Raw genomic sequence first — 22,563 nt, 5'->3', positions numbered from 1 at the left:
ATTTGACATAGTAATGGCAAAATGTTGAGTGACGCACTGTGGCATGCTAAGAAATAGAAAAAGTGCTGGGTTGCTCACGTGCTGGAGTGCATAGAAACTGAATACTGCCACCAGAGTGCATAACTTTATTACAAACAATATTACTTTGGTGTCATTAAGACTTGTTATTCAGTAACTACAAGGACTATAATACCGGCTGGCTGAGTAATTCTTCATTTAGAGAGGTGTGATTAGGTCCTGACTGTGGAAATGAGGGTTTATGTTTAATAATTTAGGTGAGAGGTGTAGTGTCCTTTAATACAGTCAAATACCAGTCACATTTTGGACATCTATAACACTTTCCAGACTAACAGTGCAGCCATAAAAGCTATGAAATTAGGGATGCACCAAACATCTTGTGAAGAAGGGTGCTTTGGTAAAAGGCTGAAAATTTGGAGAGAAGAATTTCTCCATTACACCACATGACATCTCGCTCCATATGCAGAGCACAGCAAGACGTCAGAGGCAGAAAGGACCGTCTCCACCAGCGTGGTAATGCCATCTGTATCCACGGTTTATAAAATGATGAAAAAAATCATGAACAACAGCCAAAGAGCAAAATATAGCAAATAATAATGGAATTTATTGCCTTTACAGAATTTATTAGTCTGTTGTTTATTGTCAGTGTGTCCTTAATTTCAGTTTTGTTTTAGGCCAATTATTTTAATTTTCATCCTCATATGAAAAAACATACAGAATTGTTTTTTGACCAAAAAATGTTAAACAAGCCAAACTTATATTATAGATTCTTCAAAGCAGCCACTGTACAGCTTGACACAGTTTCACATACTCTTCTCTCAAGTAACCACTTCAGACGCTTTTTCAAGGATCTTGAGGGCTGCCTGAAACTTGTTGGAGAACATTTAAAAAAATCATGAAACATGTTCCTTTCATATGGGGATGTATTTCCAAAAGTTAAAGACAGTATAAGGGAGGGTCTCTGAGCTAACTGGGCATATTCTCTTGATGATAGGTGGGAGCGGAGGGAGTGGTGGGAGGAGAAAACAATATTATTAGTTAGTACTATTTTTCAGCAATCAAAAATCAGAAGCAGAAAACAGTCATTCATTTTGATGGAAGATGAGGGAAAAAAGGAATTCTGTCTTTGAAATGAGATGCTATGGATTATGCGTAATATGATAAGTAACTTAAACAAGGTAAAAAAAATGGTTCTAGAAATGAGGTGTGTCCAAATGTCTGATTGCTACTGTATGTGTATTGAGATCACTCACCTTTCTCTTTGGGAGACAGTGGAGGGAGAGGTGGGGTCCCGTTACCGTTTGGTATTCTTGACAAGGAAGATGCTGGTGTGAATGGCACCATGTCAAATATGTCTGTAGAGGACGCTCTCGCTGGGATGCTTCCAGCCTAAAAACAGCACAATTCTTACATCATACTGAACACCATGAACAGCGCAGCACAAGTCTGTGATTAACAAAATATTTCTTGGATTAATGACATCACACTGATTCCCAGACACTGTAGACAACAGTTCTGACAGACAACAAAGCTTAAAGAAGTACTCCAGTTTTTCAACCTCATCTCTGTCTGCATCGCACCATTTTCATGTGTTTCCATGTACTTGTACTGAAAACCCAGAGTCTCTGCTACACTAATTTGACAAATAATAACAGACAAGCCTGTCATGCAAATCACAGTCGTTTCTGAGAGCTACTTCCTCAATCAAGTGGAGACAAAATACCCCAGAAAAAGCCTTCAGTGATGATACTGTTAGTGAATTAGTCTGAATCAACAGGCTAAAGAAGTGTGAATGAATTATTGAGGAGATAAACTTCAGGCAAAGCTTTGGATTAAACTTTACGGAAGAGCAAGTTACACCGACTGTAAGGCAGAGTCATACAAGCTCTAAGACTGAGTCATACTGGCTCTAAGGCAGAGTCATGCTGGTTCTAAGGTAGAGTCATACTGGCTCTAAGGAAGATTTATACTGGCTTTAAGGAAGAGTTGTACAGGCTCTAAGGCAGAGTTATACTGGCTCTAGTGCAGAGTTATACTGGCTCTAGTGCAGAGTTATACTGACTCTAGTGCAGAGTTATACTGGCTCTAGTGCAGAGTTATACTGGCTCTAGTGCAGAGTTATACTGGCTCTAGTGCAGAGTTATACTGGCTCTAGTGCAGAGTTATACTGGCTCTAGTGCAGAGTTATACTGACTCTAGTGCAGAGTTATACTGGCTCTAGTGCAGAGTTATACTGGCTCTAGTGCAGAGTTATACTGGCTCTAGTGCAGAGTTATACTGGCTCTAGTGCAGAGTTATACTGGCTCTAGTGCAGAGTTATACTGACTCTAGTGCAGAGTTATACTGGCTCTAGTGCAGAGTTATACTGGCTCTAGTGCAGAGTTATACTGGCTCTAGTGCAGAGTTATACTGGCTCTAGTGCAGAGTTATACTGGCTCTAGTGCAGAGTTATACTGGCTCTAGTGCAGAGTTATACTGGCTCTAGTGCAGAGTTATACTGCTCTAGTGCAGAGTTATACTGGCTCTAGTGCAGAGTTATACTGCTCTAGTGCAGAGTTATACTGGCTCTAGTGCAGAGTTATACTGGCTCTAGTGCAGAGTTATACTGGCTCTAGTGCAGAGTTATACTGGCTCTAGTGCAGAGTTATACTGGCTCTAGTGCAGAGTTATACTGGCTCTAGTGCAGAGTTATACTGGCTCTAGTGCAGAGTTATACTGGCTCTAGTGCAGAGTTATACTGGCTCTAGTGCAGAGTTATACTGGCTCTAGTGCAGAGTTATACTGGCTCTAGTGCAGAGTTATACTGGCTCTAGTGCAGAGTTATACTGGCTGTAGTGCAGAGTTATACTGGCTCTAGTGCAGAGTTATACTGGCTCTAGTGCAGAGTTATACTGACTCTAGTGCAGAGTTATACTGGCTCTAGTGCAGAGTTATACTGGCTCTAGTGCAGAGTTATACTGGCTCTAGTGCAGAGTTATACTGGCTCTAGTGCAGAGTTATACTGGCTCTAGTGCAGAGTTATACTGGCTCTAGTGCAGAGTTATACTGGCTCTAGTGCAGAGTTATACTGGCTCTAGTGCAGAGTTATACTGGCTATAAGGCAGAGTTATACTGGCTCTAATGCAGAGTTATACTGGCTCTAGTGCAGAGTTATACTGGCTATAGTGCAGAGTTATACTGGCTCTAGTGCAGAGTTATACTGGCTCTAGTGCAGAGTTATACTGGCTCTAGTGCAGAGTTATACTGGCTCTAGTGCAGAGTTATACTGGCTCTAGTGCAGAGTTATACTGACTCTAGTGCAGAGTTATACTGGCTCTAGTGCAGAGTTATACTGGCTCTAGTGCAGAGTTATACTGGCTCTAGTGCAGAGTTATACTGCTCTAAGTGCAGAGTTATACTGGCTCTAGTGCAGAGTTATACTGGCTATAAGTGCAGTTATACTGGCTCTAGTGCAGAGTTATACTGGCTCTAGTGCAGAGTTATACTGGCTCTAGTGCAGAGTTATACTGGCTCTAGTGCAGAGTTATACTGGCTCTAGTGCAGAGTTATACTGGCTCTAGTGCAGAGTTATACTGGCTCTAGTGCAGAGTTATACTGGCTCTAGTGCAGAGTTATACTGGCTCTAGTGCAGAGTTATACTGGCTATAAGACAGAGTTATACTGGCTCTAAGTGCAGAGTTATACTGGCTCTAGTGCAGAGTTATACTGGCTCTAGTGCAGAGTTATACTGACTCTAGTGCAGAGTTATACTGGCTCTAGTGCAGAGTTATACTGGCTCTAGTGCAGAGTTATACTGGCTCTAGTGCAGAGTTATACTGGCTCTAGTGCAGAGTTATACTGGCTCTAGTGCAGAGTTATACTGGCTCTAGTGCAGAGTTATACTGGCTCTAGTGCAGAGTTATACTGGCTCTAGTGCAGAGTTATACTGGCTCTAGTGCAGAGTTATACTGGCTCTAGTGCAGAGTTATACTGGCTCTAGTGCAGAGTTATACTGGCTCTAGTGCAGAGTTATACTGGCTATAAGACAGTTATACTGGCTCTAGTGCAGAGTTATACTGGCTCTAGTGCAGAGTTATACTGGCTATAAGACAGAGTCATACTGGCTGTAATGCAGAGTTATACTGGCTCTAAGGTAAATTTAACTTCATCTGGCTCATTGGAATTGCAAACTGATTTTAACGTGATTTCTATTGATAAATAATGCTGCAGAACAGTGTTGAGATCAGTTAGATAAGTTATTGCTTCATGACGTATCTGCGTGAGATTAAAAAGCACCATACGATGCTCATATTTGATTAAATATTCTGTGTAAAGATAATAACTGCTTTAGGGTTTAATGACTAAAAGATTTCCAGAATCCCTTTTTGTTACCATCTTTAGTGAAGAATTCAACTATTCCATTATACATGTGTGTACTGTGAACAGGCTTTCTGTTCTTTCTAAGTATAATTGTGTTAAAATTAATGTTAATGGCAAGCATTAGCATGATATAGAAATTCCTAATAGAGGTTAGGCTGAAATATGCTGGAGTATTCTTTTAAGGTTAAATTCCCTCAATGTAAATGTCTGGGTTTAATTTGATAATTAGAGGAAATGTATATTATACACTGCCATAAACAGCGTTTGCCCTCTCCGCATATTTGTCACATACTCAACAAAGATTTTCAAACAAAATGAATATAAAACACAGGCAGTCTGAGTAAACACAAAATGCAGTTTTTTAAAATGATTGTTTCAACCATCTGGCCCTGTGTGAAAAAGTCATTGCCCCCCAGTCAACCAAATTTAGTTGAAAATTGGGTTAAATTAAACTAGACACACCCAGGCTTGATTACTGTCAGCCCTGTTGAAGCTAAATATCACTTAAATAGAACCTTTCCAGAAATGTGAAGGAGGCTAAATTTAAATACATCAGTCTGGAAAAAGCTTTAAAGCTGTGGAACTCCAAAGAACCACAGTGAGAGCAGTCTTCAAATGGAGAAAACTCGGGAGTAGTGAATCTTCAGAAGAGGCCTCCTCTAACAGCACAGCAACGATTCACCCAGGAAGTCAAAAAAGAACCCAGATGAACATCGACGTAACTGCTGACCTCGCTCAGATTAGGTCAGTGTTCAGAGCGGGTAAGGAGACTGGGTGAAAATGGTATCCATGGGGCAGTTGCAATATGAAAACCTCTCCTAACCAAGAGGCACTAAAGGCTCTTCTCACGATTGCCAAAAAACACCAAAGAACAGTGGTCCTTATGCAGCTGGTGTGAAGCTGCCAAAGTATTCCACAGTAAGAACATCACACCAGCACTCAAACATGGTAGTAGCAGTGAAACAGTGTGAGGAAGCTTTGTTGCTTCAGGCCCTGACAGAACCATGAGTTCTATTCTCTACCAGAAAACCCTGCAGGAGAATGACTGGTCATCAGCCTGTGATCTGATGCTCAAACACAATTGGGTTTGGCATGCGCCCGCCCCCCTCGCTTCAGGTACATTTTTTGTTCATTGAGATACAAATAATGTAAATGTTCCCTCAAAGGTGCAACAGTGGTTTTAAGATCCAATTGTGTACCATAAGTAAGATTTTCCCAGTAAAAACTACATATTTGTATTTTTTCATAACCAAATGGTTTAGAACAAAATAATAAAAGGTCTGGAGACAAAAAGGGGTGGAGTCAGTACAGCCTTAAAAAAGATCACTGCAATAGAGTATAGTACAATTATGTTCCCTAACTAAAGGTACTGAGATGTACCCTTGAGGTACCACCTCAGTGGCAGTTTATCACTTTTTTATGAGAGTGTACAGCAGCAAAACCCGTTAAGTTTAGGGGGCTGTTACTTTTTCACACAGGTGATATAGTTGTTGCAAAACTTTTTTCCTTCAATAAATGAAATGATATTGAAAACTGAGTTTGTATGATACATTTTGTATGAAGATCTTAAAGAATTCCGTGTGACAAATATAGAAAAGCATTGCAGATTATTAGACTGTTCTAACTGTCTAAGCTAAATTATCTAAGAGCAAAGCTGAAGAACACATTTACTCGAGGCCGAGGAACACTGCAATCACTGGCTGGCTGAAAGTGGGCGGGTTTAGCAGGAGGTGGAGTGAGCAGGCCTGCTGATTGGTTGGAATCAGGTGAACTGGCAGGCGTTAGTGTGACAGAGGAAATGTCTAGAGAGCAGAGCGAGGTGACGTCATCAGCCCAGCAGAAGAGGGCAGAGGGCCTCTGCAGCGTGTGGGCTTCATTAGTGGAGTTTACATGCAACTGTTGAGAGGAAGAGAGGCAAGAACAGCGAAAGACAGAAAAAGGAGCGAGACAACTTTGAAAACATTTTAAAAAGGAGCAAAAGAGCTTGGAAAGTTTATAGTAGTAGTTTATGATTGTCTTCTATGCTTTATTCTGATAAATGATTACGATAATCTAACATACTGGTGATGACTGAGTGCTGGTCAGCTGGTCTTCCAGGTCCTGAAGCTGCTTTTTCAGCTTTGAATTCTCCATTTCCAAATCCTGAATCTGAAACGGTAACAAAAATAGCCTCGTCAGAACGCCACATTTAAAATCTTGATCATTAGCAATAATCATAACTGAAGATACAGAAGAAATCTAGCATTATTGCAGAGACAAACTTCCACAAACATGTACGCGAGTGAAGTCTGTAAGTGATTTGCCAGTGACACAACTTCTGTTTCTGTTCAGTGAGTTTGTGGTCTTCTGTGGTCTGTCAGCTTCTCTGCTTTACTTTAAAGGAAAAATCCAGAGTTTTCAAAGTTTCTACATAGCTATACTAAGATGTAAACAGTCATTATGAGTGATTTGATGTGAAATGCACTTTTCCAAAGAAACCTTCACAGCAAAATGTTTCACAGCTGTGGTGACAGGAACCAGACGTCAGACGTCTGAAGCGTTTAAAGCTACCTCAGCAGCAATCCCATAAAGCAGTTATGAATATGCTGCCTGATGCACTGTCTTACAACAATTTTGAGAAAACATTGTGGTCTATGCATTCGTTAAATTCTACAGAGTGGACAGATACATACAGGGTGTATCTGCAAAATAGTAGACCATTTTTTTCTGATGTACAACTTTTTGGAAAGTAAATAAAATGGCTATAGTTGGTGTACAGACATGCAACCCCTGGTTTCTATACTGTAAGGTAATCCGATTTATGTTTCTTCACAAGGAGCTGCATCACACCACTCTGAACGACTCTGATTTCAACAACTGAAATATGTAGAAACTTTGAAAAATCGGTGGTATTCCCCTTCATGCGACCAGTGTGTTCTTACCTCTTAACAGTGGATTTTGACACCTAATGTTATTCAGATTTTATTAGCCTATTAAGGTTATTCCAGGGTTACTTCTTCATACTGAATCAGATGTGAATCAGATCTCATACTTTCCTAAATACTGACAAATGCCACAGAAATAAGTTAGTGGTCTTATTTTGAGCCGCAGTGTCCAGTAGGACACACTGTAAAAAGTGGTTCATATTAGAAAAATACTCAAATTATAGTTTGTATATTTTCACCTCCCAGAGTAAAAACCTCTATCTCCAAAATGGTAACTTTACAGGAGATACAGGAAAAGGTTCTTAATTTTCAATGTAAATTAAAGTTAACAAGGATTTCTTTGAAGTCATTAAGGATATATTTCACTATATACACTATATTTACAAAAGTATTTGCTCATCTGCCTTCACACGCATATGAACTTGAGTGAGATCCCATTCTTAATCCATAGGGTTTAATATGATGTCGGCCAACCCTTTGCATCTATAACAGCTTCAACTCTTCTGGGGATTCTTTACTCAAGGTTTAGGAGTGTTTATGGGAATTTTTGACCGTTCTTCCAGGAGCACATTTATGAGGTCAGACACTGATGTTGCACAAGAAGTTGAGAAGGCCTGACTCGCAGTCTCCACTCTAATTCATCCCAAAGGTGTTCTATCGGGTTGAGCAGGCCAGTCAAGTTCTTCCACACCAAACGCTCATCCACGTCTTTATGGACTTTGCTTAGTGCACTCGTGTGCAGTCATGATGGAGCAGGAAGGGGCCGTCCCCAAACTGTTCCCACAAAGTTGGAAGCATGAAATTGTGCAAAATCTCTTGGTGCTGAAGCTTTAAGAGTTCCTTTCACTGGAACTAAGGGGCCGAGCCCAACTCCTGAAAAACACCCCCACACCATGATCCCCCCTCCACCAAACTTTACGCTCGGCACAATGCAGTCAGAGAAGTACCGTTCATTGGATTGCTACATGGAGAAGCGTGACTGGTCACTCCAGAGAACACGTCTCCACTGCTCTAGAGTCCAGTGGTGGCGCTTTACTCCACTGCATTCCACGCTTTGCATTGCGCTTGGTGATGTAAGGCTTGGATGCAGCTGCTCGGCCATGGAAACCCATTCCATGAAGCTCTCTATGCTGTTCTTGAGCTGATCTGAAGGCCACATGAAGTTTGGAGGTCTGTAGTGATTGACTCTGCAGAAAGTCGGTGACCTCTGCGCACTATGCCCCTCAGCATCCGCTGACCGCTCTGTCATTTTACGTGGCCGACCACTTCGTGGCTGAGCTGCTGTCGTTCCCAATCGCTTCCACTTTGTTATAATCCCACTGACAGTGGACTGTGGAATATTTAGTAGTGAGGAAATTTCACGACTGGACTTGCTGCACAGGTGGCGTCCGATCACGGCACCACGCTGGAATTCACTGAGCTCCTGAGAGCGACCCATTCTTTCACTAATGTCTGTAGAAGCAGTCTGCAGGCCTAGGTTTTGTATTTTGTTGTGACAATACTGGTGCTGTTTAAACTGCTCATGGTACTACTAGCAGAAAACACTGAGTGCCATCATCATCTTTAAACTTGAAAGAGCTCCACACTGAAAGGACCTGTTTTCAGTACCAAAACAGGTTTCTGATTATGTGGGTCGGACAAATTTGTTTCTTCCTCTTCACTGCAGGCCGGCGTTTGATTATTCAATTTGAAATTCACTCACGTCTTATCCTGTGTTGTTTCTCCTCTCTTCCTTCCGTGGACTCACTTAGAACAGCATGCTTCAGGTAATGTGGCACAGTTTCTATGAGTTTGGGTCACAGTGAATAAGGAGAATGCGATGCTCAGATTCATGTGCTGGTTGCCTGAGAGCAAGTGCTGCAGAACTGAGCTGTTTTGATTTACATTGCATTCAGAAACAAATTGGGCATCATGACTAAAATAAAATTAACAGATTTCCTTGGCTTTATAATAGATTATAGATGCAAATGACACAGCTTTAGAACCTGCGTTAGCCACTCTGTGTATAAACCAATGACGCAATTATATCCAACTAAACGAGAAAGGACCAAACAGGTAAATGATCTAAAATGGGAGCATTGTGTATAAAAACAGCTGAGAGTCTTATCTGGTTCATCCAGTAAAGCTGGACTTTAACTTCACTTGCACTTTAATCCCACTGTTCTGGAGTACAGAGCAAAACAACAAAAACTGTGTCACTGTCCGGTTACTTTCAGACTGCATTGTATTTGATAGTGTTTAAGTCTCTGTCTTACCCGTTTTTGTAAGTTGCCTATCTGTTTTCTTGTCTCCACATCCTTCCCGCCAGACTCCAGGAACTTTTTATAGGCCAGGTCAAACGCCTGACCAATGGCCACAGTGATCTCTTCTGCCTAAACACCAGCCATTCACCCACAGCAATCAGAAATCAATGGAATTGACATATAAGGCTTAATGAATTTCAAACACCACGGTAGTTATATGAAGTAGAGCTTGTCTAAACTCTTGAACAGTACGAGAACGTCCTGTTCAAGGTCAGCCCATCTCCATCCACATTAGGTTTGTAGTCCAAACCCTTCTTGAACCTGACAACATTTTGCCTGAAACTAACCCACAACATTGTTTTGAGTCCGAAACTGACAATTAATTCTGTTTGAAACTGATCTGAACCATCCAAAGGACTGAAACTGACCCATCAACCAAAGCACTAAATACAGCTTGATATTTCTAATGGTAGTGAATGTTAAATAAGATTATGACCAGAGACCTAACAGTGTTGTGTTTCCACTAGTTGTACTTGTCATGATGTCACAATGTTTGATTTCAGGATGGCTAACTACAGAAGAATAAGAGATCAAACATTACGGCATCTGTCATAACAAAAACCAGTCATAATAACACAGCAGTATTATACTGGGAGATTAAACTGTAGATGGTTTAAATGAGCTTAAAGTTTATTATGTAATTTTACAAGTGCTCAGTATGAACCGCCTCCAGCTGTACGGACAACATTAACGCCATAGTCAAATTCATCCCATACTGGATTGAGCATGTTGGGTGTCGCTGCATTCACGGCTCTTTCATCTAGTGTTGTGGAACCAAACTTCGAACGCTCTGAGCAGTTGGAGCTTCACGGATTCACTTTCAAGGGGTCACATCTCCACAACTCTTGAAGGTCAGGCAGAAACTCAATGACCCCTTTTTTCAACTGGTATGTGATTGGTTCCTAGGCACCTCACAGTTGTAAAAATATGGCGCTTTGAAATCGGATGAATCTTTTTGAATCACCTTGTATTACAGAACAAAATTTGTCATCACAGCTTATGAGCCTTTTTCACAAAATTATCTCCAAACATATCCATAAATATCCATAAATCTGTGGCGTGTCATAAGAATCATGCAAATACAAAATCTCCATATCACATGTCAGTTGGAGCTCCAGATGCTACAGCCAAAGGTTTGTGGAGTTCATTTTTCTATGTTCCACCGTAATTCTCATTACTGCAACGTGTCCAAGTGTTTCTCATTACTGATTTATACTTTTTTCATTCAAAAAAGGAATCTGACAAAAACAGTTTGTAAAATATTTAGTCTGAAAACGGCATGCGGTCTGTGAAAAGAAAAGCTAAGACAAAAATCATTAGATTTACAGATTCGTCTCCAATGCTTGTGTTGCGGTGATGAGAATTTGGTCACTTAAATGAGATCATGTTGCTCAAATTCTATTTAAAATCTTTGAACTCATTCAAGTTTATTTGTAATCATTAAGCCAAGCATCTCTGGTTGTATATTAGTACTAATTTCATAATTTCACTTTGCTTGAGACCAAACAGAAATAACTTCTACAAAACTGGCACTGTGCATAAGGTACAATGTAAACGTCTGTTGTACTAAAGTACTGTACTACACAGTAATGACCCACAATGACCCCACAACTCAGACTTACACATTTGTCGCTGTCAAACACGTAGCACAGGTGCCTCTTGGTCTCTGGCTCAGTGCAGATGTAAGTGAAGATTCTTTTGTCTGTTTTATCATCAGCGCAGAAGGACATCCTGTGCAGCTGGCAGTTGTGCTGTATCTCCTGAAACATGAGAGAAATGAGAACTACAACACGATCTAAGTCTGTTTTCTTCATATTCACGCAGCATCGCCGCAGCATTCCAATGACTGTTATAACATCATGCAGGGTCATTTATTGATTACCTTTGTTTTTGGATCCAATATTCTCACTCCATATATGGATATCTGCAGTTCAACTTTGGGAATCTTCTGGCCTTCCGACTTTTTGATATGCCTTTGAAACTGAGGAAAGAAAAAATGTCAATTATGTGCAGCCAAATGAGCAATCAGTAATATCCAACAGCGACAGAGTGGACAGCCTGTGGAGAGAGTGGTGCTTTATTAAAGGCCACTAGAGGGCCACCCATATTCAAATAGCCTCATCGAGGAGTGTTTACCAAGAGCCATCACAAAACTGCTGCTGTTTGGAGAAGCAAGCCTTGGCCTAACAAACCAGCAACTGTAATGGGACATGAAAAGCAAACATGAGCATGACTTTCCTCAAAATGTGCTACCGAAGCTTTAAACTAATAGAACAACCAGGAGCCATGGTCCACATCAGTCTAGCTGTTTCTGGCGTATTCCATAGAGGCAGCTTTCACACCAGTAACAAAAAAGATGTTTTGACAGATTGCTGTTCAACCCCATGCACAAGAACTTTTCTGAAGGGACGTGAAAGATGGCAATGATGCTCTTAAACAAGCTCCATTATAATCTGAGCCGAGATCTAAAGAAACTCACTCATCACCTAATGGATCATGACATTTAGGAACATCTCCATTTTGAGTAAATTGTATGAATGAATAAAGGTGTTCATTGAAATTAGAATAGAGCATATTCCTTTTGCTCTCCAGCGAATGCCGCTCCTCGATCCACACCTCCAGTTTTATGTACTGCCAGCAGCACAAACTGGAACAGAACATCAGTGTGTTAAACTGGGTTGGGAGGTAAACTTGCCAGTTAAAATGTTTGCAGATTGACATTTAATTAGCATGAAAGTTACAGCTTCAACTCATAAACGCAGATGAGTAAATTAAGGATGTGTAAGCACATTTTTGTGGTCTGTGGATTCAGTGAATAATGCGCTCTTTCACGCACACACATACGAACCTTCAGCTTCCTCACGGCTATGCGAACAACATCTGTTCCTTTCGGTTGGTCAACTTCTGTGATTCCTAAAAACTAGAAGGATGCAAAACACAAAACAATCACAACATTTCCAAATGTAATTAGTTAGAATTTAATTAGGTGTTTCTGTCCATCCGTCCACTGTGAGAAGACAGCTCACAGCTATGAGTCTGAAAGGATGTGTAGCTGCCAAGAAGCTCTTACTGAGAAAACAGACACATCAAACAAAGAAGCTGCTGGTGATCTCAGAAAAACAGGCTGACCAGCCCAGAGTCCAGACCTCAACATCACTGGAAATAGACAAAAAACTAAAAGATAAAGAAAATAAATTAGAACACTAAAGCCGCACATCTGAGATGTGGAGTAAGGTTTTATGGATTGATCAGTAAATCTGTAATTGGGATTAGTCTCATTGTGAGAAGTAAAAAAATCTAATTCAACGGTTTTTCAAAGAAATTGGAAGGGGAATTCTTCCACTCCTCCAAAGTTCAGTCTTAGTCTGGTTACATTTTCTACTTCCCACCAGCCAAGCACTCAAACATTCTGTAACATAGTCAGTGATGTTGAGGTCTGGACTGTGGGGTCAATCTATTTTTCTGAGATCATCAGCAGCTTCTTTGTTTGACTTGCAAATGTTATTTTTTGCCTAATCTCTTTTCTCAGTAAGTGCTTAACAGCTACACATCCTTTCAGACCCATAGTGCTGAGTCACCCTCTCACAGTGGAAGGATTTACATAAACACCTATGTGTTTTCAGATGTTTTCAGATCTGAAGCAGCTTGATTTTCTCCTCTCTCTCAGAGATGAAAGCTTTCAGTGCTGTTTATCTGATGGGGACAGTTTTGGTGTCTGCCAGGTCTTGCATGGCTGTTAGGAGTCACATTTCTCTGTAACTTTTAATAATTTTCAGTTTTGGAAACTCCTGTTTGTTTCCACTTATTTTCCTTCAGGCAGCCCACTTCTCTGTGCCTGTGGATTATCTTACATTTAAAATGATCTCCTAAAAAACTACTGAAAATAACCTGTACTGTAATAAATTGTAATGGCTTTTGACTGGAAATTAAATAAATAAAGATTGGTCTCTGATTTTTTGACTGGGCTGTGAGACGGGACTCTGCACATTGACAGTGGAGTCTGACTGGGCTGTGAGACGGGACTCTGCACATCCACAGTGGAGTCTGACTGGGCTGTGATGGGGACTCTGCACATCGACAGTGGAGTCTGACTGGGCTGTGATGGGGACTCTGCACATCGACAGTGGAGTCTGACTGGGCTGTGATGGGGACTCTGCACATAGACAGTGGAGTCTGACTGGGCTGTGATGAGGACTCTGCACATTGACAGTGGAGTCTGACTGGGCTGTGATGAGGACTCTGCACATTGACAGTGGAGTCTGACTGGGCTGTGATGAGGACTCTGCACATTGACAGTGGAGTCTGACTGGGCTGTGATGGGGACTCTGCACATAGACAGTGGAGTCTGACTGGGCTGTGAGACAGGGACTCTGCACATTGACAGTGGAGTCTGACTGGGCTGTGATGGGGACTCTGCACATTGACAGTGGAGTCTGACTGGGCTGTGATGGGGACTCTGCACATTGACAGTGGAGTCTGACTGGGCTGTGATGGGGACTCTGCACATTGACAGTGGAGTCTGACTGGGCTGTGATGGGGACTCTGCACATTGACAGTGGAGTCTGACTGGGCTGTGATGGGGACTCTGCACAAACTGATGTGAAGCCCAAAGTGAGGTGGTGAACTACGCACTGTGATTTTCTGTCTGCCAGCTGGGGAACTCGTTATTTTTATGATTAGGCTGAGTACTTTATTTGCTCCAGTCTAGTGAATATACTGTTCAACATCTGCCTTTGCTGAATTGAGAAGCTTGTACTGAATGATGCGGTATAATACATTGTATTATTACACTCCTACTAGTGCACCATAAAGTACAGAAAGCATTCGGCATGTTGACAAAGCAGTAAAGAAGAGTGATGGGCTACTTAAAGAAGTGTATATTTTTCTTCTTATTCTGTACAATAGAAGCTGCCCCAGGCTTGAACCACTGAGTCTAGATTCTAGATTGAATCTCTCAGGTTGGTTTATTAAAGTGTGATTCGTATAAAAGTTTCATCAGTCTGAAACCGATGTTGTGCAGTGAATGAGCTACACAGTCTCCACTGGAAACATGAGTCATCGAGAATGGGCTATAAAAACAGTACTGTACCTTAGCACTGTACGCTACATGGTACTTCACCAGGGCCTCAGGGTTGTGCATGATGGGTTTATCTGCAAAATAAGAGAAAGAGTTTTTGAGCTGCTTATTCACTCATGTTGTTCTGAGATTAATGTGCTGCAGTAAGTATTGTAGACTTGAATGGGCAAAGTGGAAAACTGTGCACAATGTTAATCAGAAAACCTTAACATGCTTCAAACAAACTGGATCAATTCCACTTTTTCAACCGTAACACAGCTTGAACATGTGAGTGTCTGTCATGTGAGCACGATGAACAGACCAAAAGAAATGGACCAATTACTTGGAGTAAAACAAGCTGCCGCACAACTTTTAAAATCAAATTCATTGCCTTTGAATACCTTTTAAAGATCATCAGCACAGCAAAAAATAATGCAATTTTCACAGCATAGCTGTGCACACACTAAAATTTAGCATGCAATCTATATATATGTGTATATATATATATATATATATATATATATATATATATATATATATATATATATATAAAATTAAAATCAATTGGTCCCATTTTATATTAAGTGTCTCTAATAACTTTGTAGTTACTTGTGAATAACATGCTGCAACAGTGTAACTACTGATGATTTAGTCACTGTTACTTTCCCATTATGAACCGCCTTGTTTACTCAGATCCCAGGATGCTGATTTTCTACTGGTTCCTAAAATTCAGAAGACTTCAATGGGGGAAGAGCTTTTTCTTCCAAAGCCCCCAAATTGTGGAATAATCTCCCAGTTAATGTTCAGGACTCTGACACCGTCTCAACCTTTAAGTCCAGACTGAAAACATATTTCTTTAGTTCAGCTTTTGATAATTAGCCTTCCCCTTTAGATAAAGGCAGGAGATCCAGGGGTTCATGGGCATAGAGACTTATGGTGAACTGAGATGTTGGTGCTGTTGACCCACCACCTCACGCGATCACACAGGTTTGTTGATGGTGGAGTGTGGGGATCCCAGTGTCTCAGGGTTCTCTCATATCTATGTTCCCTTCTGGTTCTTTTATTTGGTATTTAGCTCATTAAACTGTAAACACTGTCTGACCAGAGGAGGACGGCTCTCCCCTTGTGAGTCTTGGTTCCTCCCAACGTTTCTTCCTCCAGACTGAGGGAGTTTTTCCTTGCCACCATCGCCTCTGGCTTGCTCACTGAGGGATGTATGTTATAACTGTATGTTTTCAAACTTCTGTAAAGCTGCTTTGTGACAACATCGTTGTAAAAATCGCTATACAAATAAACTTGAATTGAATTGAATTGAATTACAGATGGCTTGCAGAACTACAGCCTATGTAATTACACATGTGTATCAACTTCAGTTTTGCCTCATGTAATTACACAAGTGTATCTTGATAGTTGTAATAACCTAATCTCTCATGTAATTAGACAAGGGTAATAACATAAATGTGATTACCCTTATCCTAAAACGTAACTTTTATAAGATTACTTAAATGTGGTACATTACCCTCAAAGCAATGTCTACATTACAACTGCATTATTACACAGTACCTACATAACTACACAGGAATTGTCCACTTAAAGTGTAACACACACTGCACTACACTTGTTTAATTACATGAGGAAAAACTAGTTGATACACATGTAATTGCATGTGATCCATCTGTAACATTGCCTAAGTCATCAGTAGTTACATTGTTGTTACATATGTTATTCATGTGTAATTACAGAGTTATTGGCAACCTTTAATCTATATATGTTTACACATGCTTTTCAATGTGTTTCATTTAATTTTGTTATAAGCTTTTCTGTCCGCTGATTCCACAGGGCCGCTGTCAGCTGGATCACTTTGATTGGCGGACTCTTCTGGATTAGTTGTCTCCGTTTTCAATACAGTGTTTAGATATCATTATTTATGAATGTCCTGATTTGGGGTCCTTCAGTCTTCAATATGAGCTGCTATTTTGTGTTTTTCAGACAATATAGCTGCACTGTAGGTAAGATGGTGCTACTCTGTCTATTATTATTACTACAGTAAAATCAGTTCATTTTAGTACAAAATACTCTCAAGCTTTTTTTATAAAACATTTCAAATAGACATTCATACATTTTATGACCTTCATATTTATATATTACATTCATTTCTGTCATATTTAAGACTTTGTAAGACATTTTAAGGATCTGCTGGAGACCTTAAAAATCACGTTAGGTTAACAATGTTTTATTTCTCTAATAAAGTTTCTATTCCAGAAACACAAGTTTTTATCAGGGAAGCGAAAATAAGCAAAAAATACAACTCAGACTTATATTTTCTCTGCAAAACATCAGTCATTTAGAAACACTGTCCACTATGATGTTAGCATGGTAACAGTTTCGGACTTACAGGAAGTTTAAAACTGCGCATAATGTTTATTAGGAAATCTTCACACATGACTCAAAGTCATTTCATTCCAATCTGCTGACATACACAAGAAATATGGCCACTACTGACATTTTCAGCCTCATTCGACTTGCTGTGTGGCTGATTTTCTTAGGGGTCATCGACAGTCATGCTCTCTGTTTCATCCACAAGGGTTGCCAGTTTTTATGCCATCTGTCTGTGAAGTTGAGAAACTCTGTTCATAAGCTTTTCAAAATAGCTTTGTTTTTTTTAGCTCACTGGAAGGAACTGCAGTCCAAATCAAACACAAAGACACAGTACACACTTGATGAGCCACCTTCCTTTGGCTTGGAACAATTACAGTCAATATATCAAAATTCAATATATCGCTTGATCAGTAAAATATCAGATATTATGACTAAACAGATTTTAAATTAGATTTTTAGATTAGAAAAATTGCTGCCGATAGAACACACACACCAATCAGGCATAACATCATGACCACCTCCTCGTTTCTCCGCTCATTGTCCACTTTATCAGCTCCACTGACCGTATAGCTGGACTCTGTAGTTCTACAGTTACAGACTGTAGTCCATCTGTTTCTCTGATACTCTGTTACCCTGTTCTTCAGTGGTCAGGACCCCCATGGACCCTCACAGAGCAGGTACTATTTGGGTGGTGGATCATTCTCAGCAATGCAGTATCACTGATGTAGTGGTGGTTAGTGTGAGTTGTGCTGGTACGAGTGGATCAGACAGCAGTTTTTAAACACTGTGTCCACTCACTGTCCACTCCATTAGACACTCGTACCTTGTCAGTCCACTTTGAAGATGTAAAGTCAGAGATGACAGCTCATCTGCTGCTGCGCAGTTTGTGTTGGTCATCCTCTAGACCTTCATCAGTGGTCAAAGGACGCTGTTCCCTGGATATTTTTAGTTGGTGGACTATTCTCAGTCCAGCAGTGACACTGAGGTGTTCAGAAACTCCACCAGTACTGCTGTGTCTAATCCACTCAGACCAGCACAACACTGCACACTAACACAACACCACCACGTCAGTGTTACTGCAGTGCTGAGAATGACCCACCACCCAAATAGTACCTGCTCTGTGAGGGTCCATGGGGGTCCTGACCACTGAAGAACAGGGTAACAGAGTATCAGAGAAACAGATGGACTACAGTCTGTAACTGTAGAACTACAGAGTGCAGCTATACGGTCAGTGGAGCTGATTAAGTGGACAGTGAGTGCAGAAACAAGGAGGTGGTCAGAATGTTATGCCTGATTGGTGTATATTAGTAATCTGTGATTTGTTTAATATTATAATGAATAAACAGTTCTAATGTGGAGAGAACTACTCAAGCCAGCTGGTACAGACACTGACAAAATAGCAGCAACAAATACTCACATACTCACCTTTAATAGAGCAATACAGACTAAACTGTTAAACTGTTAAACTGGCAAAAGGTCTAACGTAAATAACGTATGTATCTGGGAAGCTCCACTGCTGTTTGTTCGTGTTTAAGAACTGGTGTTTTGTTGATGGCGGTGGAGAACACTGTCTAATACGTTGGTGCAATCTCTCATAGGTGTTCAACTGGGTTGAGATCTCTTGACTTAAACTATTGAGTGACCCCTCGTACCTTGTGGACAAGGCCACTGCCAACCTGGAAGAGACCACCATCAGGACAGCAATGTCTCATTGCAGGATAAAGATGATCAATCAGAATCAATGGGAAAAATGCTCTCCACAGCCTGATAGAGCCACTGGACCCCTCACTGTAAGGGTTTCAGGGTTTCAGGCCTATAATGTCATCTTGGTTTATGCCACACATGTACTCACACCCTCGTGGAGAGTAAAGAAAGCTCATCTGACCAAATTACTGCTTTCCAAATGTGCATTTGTCTTTGCAATGCAGGGTTTATGAACTGCAGCCTCACTATAACATCTCTCTGTATATATAGCTGTGGACGGACTGGCCTCCTGCATTGCTATTCTCAGTCACCTGAACAACTGCTTTTCTGTTTTTCCACACTAATCACACTAATACACAAGCGTCAGTCGCTGAATGTGCATTTGTCACAATTTCCTACTCTATTTTTAAATGTACATGTCACTTTAGTCACTGATCCTATTAAAACACCAGTCAGCTGAGCAGTCTCTGTGACTGAAGCTCCTGCAGTCCATGCCCCAATAATGAACCCTCTTACCAACTTATTTAGATCTTTTCTACTTGCCATCTTAATCAAAACTGAGATCAACTGAGTAAGGCTGAATGATTTGAGGAAAAAACAACTAATTATTTATAAATTAAGGCCTTTTTTGTGCTTCAAGGAAGACCAGCACATCTATTTTCTTTGAGCCAGACTACCAGTTCACAAGCCCTGTGTTATTAGGTTAAATGTCCCCTAATTAAAACTTAAGACAATGTTGAATAATGGAGGATATAATGAAAACTGCAGCAATCTCTTGCTCAGCCCTGCATCTAGTCCTGCTGAGTGTTTTTATACATGCCACAGAGCATCGTTTACATTTAATTGCTGAAAAGTGGACCTACAGTGCACTTGTCTGAAAGCATCTGCCCTCATTATGTTTCTCCACTCATTTAGCTTTTTCCTTCTATTTGTGTGTCTGAATGTCAGCCAATATTATCAGTTTTCCAATTTTCAAGCTCCTTAAAATCGGTTATCTGTATCGGTGAAAAAAACTATAAAGCCCTAGTGAAGATACGGTGTATATTGCTGGTGCCTGCGGCAGGATGATAGGAAAAAAAACAGATATGTCTCTGTTACTCCTCTACTGGAGAGGAGAAAACAAGCTGTGATGAATGGGGAAAAGGGTGTCTCTCTCTCCAGTCAGCTGCCTGACCTGACACCATTTACTCAGTCAGCAAGCTCAATATATATATATATATATATATAGAGAGAGAGAGAGAGAGAGTGAGTGAAAGAGTGAGTGAGAGAGAAAGAAAGAGAGAGGGAGAGAGAGAGAGAGAGAGAGAGAGAGAGAGGGAGAGAGAGAGAGGGAGAGAGAGAGAGAGAGAGAGAGAGAGAGGGAGAGAGAGAGAGAGAGAGAGAGAGAGAGAGAGGGAGAGGGAGAGAGAGAGAGAGAGAGAGAGAGAGAGAGAGGGAGAGAGAGAGAGAGAGAGAGAGAGGGAGAGAGAGAGAGAGAGAGAGAGAGAGAGAGGGAGAGAGAGAGAGAGAGAGAGAGAGAGAGAGAGAGGGAGAGAGAGAGGGAGAGGGAGAGAGAGAGAGAGAGAGAGAGAGAGAGAGAGGGAGAGAGAGAGGGAGAGAGAGAGGGAGAGGGAGAGAGAGAGAGAGAGAGAGAGAGAGGGAGAGAGAGAGAGAGAGAGAGAGAGAGAGAGGGAGAGAGAGAGAGAGAGAGAGAGAGAGAGAGGGAGAGAGAGAGAGGGAGAGAGAGAGAGAGAGAGGGAGAGAGAGAGAGAGAGAGAGAGAGAGAGAGAGAGGGAGAGAGAGAGAGAGAGAGAGAGAGAGGGAGAGGGAGAGAGAGAGAGAGAGAGAGAGAGAGAGAGAGAGAGGGAGAGAGAGAGAGAGAGAGAGAGAGGGAGAGAGAGAGAGAGAGAGAGAGAGAGAGAGAGAGAGAGAGGGAGAGAGAGAGAGAGAGAGAGAGAGAGAGAGAGGGAGAGAGAGAGGGAGAGGGAGAGAGAGAGAGAGAGAGAGAGAGAGAGAGAGAGGGAGAGAGAGAGGGAGAGAGAGAGGGAGAGGGAGAGAGAGAGAGAGAGAGAGAGAGAGGGAGAGAGAGAGGGAGAGAGACAGAGAGAGAGAGAGAGGGAGAGAGAGAGAGAGAGAGAGAGAGAGAGAGAGAGAGAGAGAGAGAGAGAGAGAGAGAGAGAGAGAGAGGGAGAGAGAGCACTCAACAATGTCCAAAACAAGCTCTTTGTAAAATTAAGTGCTCGGCTGAGGACAGCAATGTTTATTTGACACCTCCGTCAAAGAGCCAATACAAACTCATCCACCGACACTTCAGCTGTCACACACTGTTTGGGTTAGTGAAGGGCCCATTCTCACCCAGCACGCTGCAATTAATGCAGGACAACAACACAAACCGACACTGCTGCTGAGACACGGCAGCAGCTGAGCATTCTGGATATGTTTTGTGTGAAATGTTTGTTTCTGGTAACACTTTCCTGATGTGTTCATAGGGCTGAATGACACCAGGGGTGGATCCACACCTCCAAAAGTGGTGTGGCAAAACATACCGTTTCCATTGCTGAGTCTGAGTGACTGACTGAAGTCAACTAGACCAGTGACAGCTAAAACTCAGCCCTACATACAGCATTTGTCATGATTAGAATATGTTAAGCCTCAGTAAAGTATGAACAGTGTTGGGAACTTGACAGTAATCAAACTGGAAGGGTTTCAGCGTGAACGAAACCCAGACTCACAATCCAAGCAAAGTTGACACAGCAATTTACCTGCAGGGGACCTAGAACAACCTCTGGGACATTTCCAGGAGGCTCATGTGTGAACAGAAGCTGATACATTACCAGGAAATATAAAGACAGAGATTTCATCCAGCAAATCTGCCTCTGTTTATTAGTTTAGTTTTGTGAGTGAAAACATCACAGAACATGATTCTACACAGAAGTGTTCAAAATGTACCCTTCCAGGCAGAACCGATGCAGCACGGCCTGAAAAGCAGAGCGTTTGTGTTTTCATGGTCATGTTTTTGGTTTTTATGAGAAATAAAGTCAGAGTATTTTGTACATGATTCAGAAATAAAGGAGCTGCTGGCTATTCCTGCTCAGAACATCGTCTCCTGTTAACCAGACTGTCCTGGCATGTATAAACCAGGGTTTTTACAGTTTTTAAAGTTTCACTAGTTTTTATTTTTATTTAATTTTTTATTTCAGCTTAGTTTCAAGTTAGTTTTAAGGGAACGTTACTAGTTCTAACTCGTTTTTTTTTGTTTAAGTTTTTAGTATTATAATAAACACAGTGACAGTAACACAGCAGCAGCCTGAGCCTGGCTCAGCTCCAGCTTTACTAAAAGCCAGGAAGACACAGAAGGGATCCACCTCTAAACTTTCATTCGTAAATTAACAAAACTAAAGGTTTTTGTATGTAATTCTAATTCATTTTAGTTAGTTTTGTGGTAGAGTTTTCATGTTTTATATAAAAAAAAATAATTTTAGCACATTTTTTCATTGCTAGTTTTTGCTGTAGTAATAGTTTTAGTTTACTATAATAACCCAGGGCAGCAGCGTTGTCACCTCACAGCAAGAAGGGCCTGAGTTCAATGCCCCAGCCAGGTGACCAGTGTCCTTTCTGTGTGGAGTCCATGTGCTCTGCCCCATGTTTGTGTGAGTTTCCTCCAGGTGCTCCAGTTTTCTCCCACAGTCCACAGACATGCAGTCAGGCCAACTGGCGACACTACATTGCCCTTAAGTGTGAAACTGTATGTCTGTGTGTCTGCCTTGTGATGGTCTGGCGACATGTCCAGGGTGTTTCCTGCCTTCTGCCCAGTGAGCGCTGGAGTAACCCAGGAGGACAA

General features: G+C 41.3%; 1 protein-coding gene across 4 annotated transcripts in view; it reads right to left on the bottom strand.

Moving 5' to 3' along the window:
• gulp1b (GULP PTB domain containing engulfment adaptor 1b) overlaps positions 1-22,563 on the bottom strand; it is a 77,824-nt gene that overhangs the window by 5,128 nt on the left and 50,133 nt on the right. For 2 of the 4 annotated variants that reach the window (XM_017722241.1, XM_017722240.1), the window contains exons 3-10: positions 14,694-14,755; positions 12,453-12,524; positions 11,487-11,585; positions 11,227-11,364; positions 9,557-9,673; positions 6,439-6,525; positions 6,049-6,273; positions 1,272-1,407 (exon numbers count right to left, since the gene is read on the bottom strand). In XM_017722241.1, coding sequence (XP_017577730.1) covers positions 1,272-1,407; positions 6,049-6,273; positions 6,439-6,525; positions 9,557-9,673; positions 11,227-11,364; positions 11,487-11,585; positions 12,453-12,524; positions 14,694-14,755 — 936 coding nt within the window. Of the gene's footprint in view, positions 1-1,271; positions 1,408-6,048; positions 6,274-6,438; positions 6,526-9,556; positions 9,674-11,226; positions 11,365-11,486; positions 11,586-12,452; positions 12,525-14,693; positions 14,756-17,163; positions 17,189-22,563 lie in introns of those variants that run through there. The other 2 variants (XM_037536572.1, XM_017722242.2) reach the window with 2 other exon arrangements.

The sequence above is a fragment of the Pygocentrus nattereri genome, chromosome 30 (assembly GCF_015220715.1).
Source record: "Pygocentrus nattereri isolate fPygNat1 chromosome 30, fPygNat1.pri, whole genome shotgun sequence".
Taxonomy (NCBI): Eukaryota; Metazoa; Chordata; class Actinopteri; order Characiformes; family Serrasalmidae; genus Pygocentrus; species Pygocentrus nattereri.
This window is presented reverse-complemented; position numbering and strand designations above follow the sequence as displayed.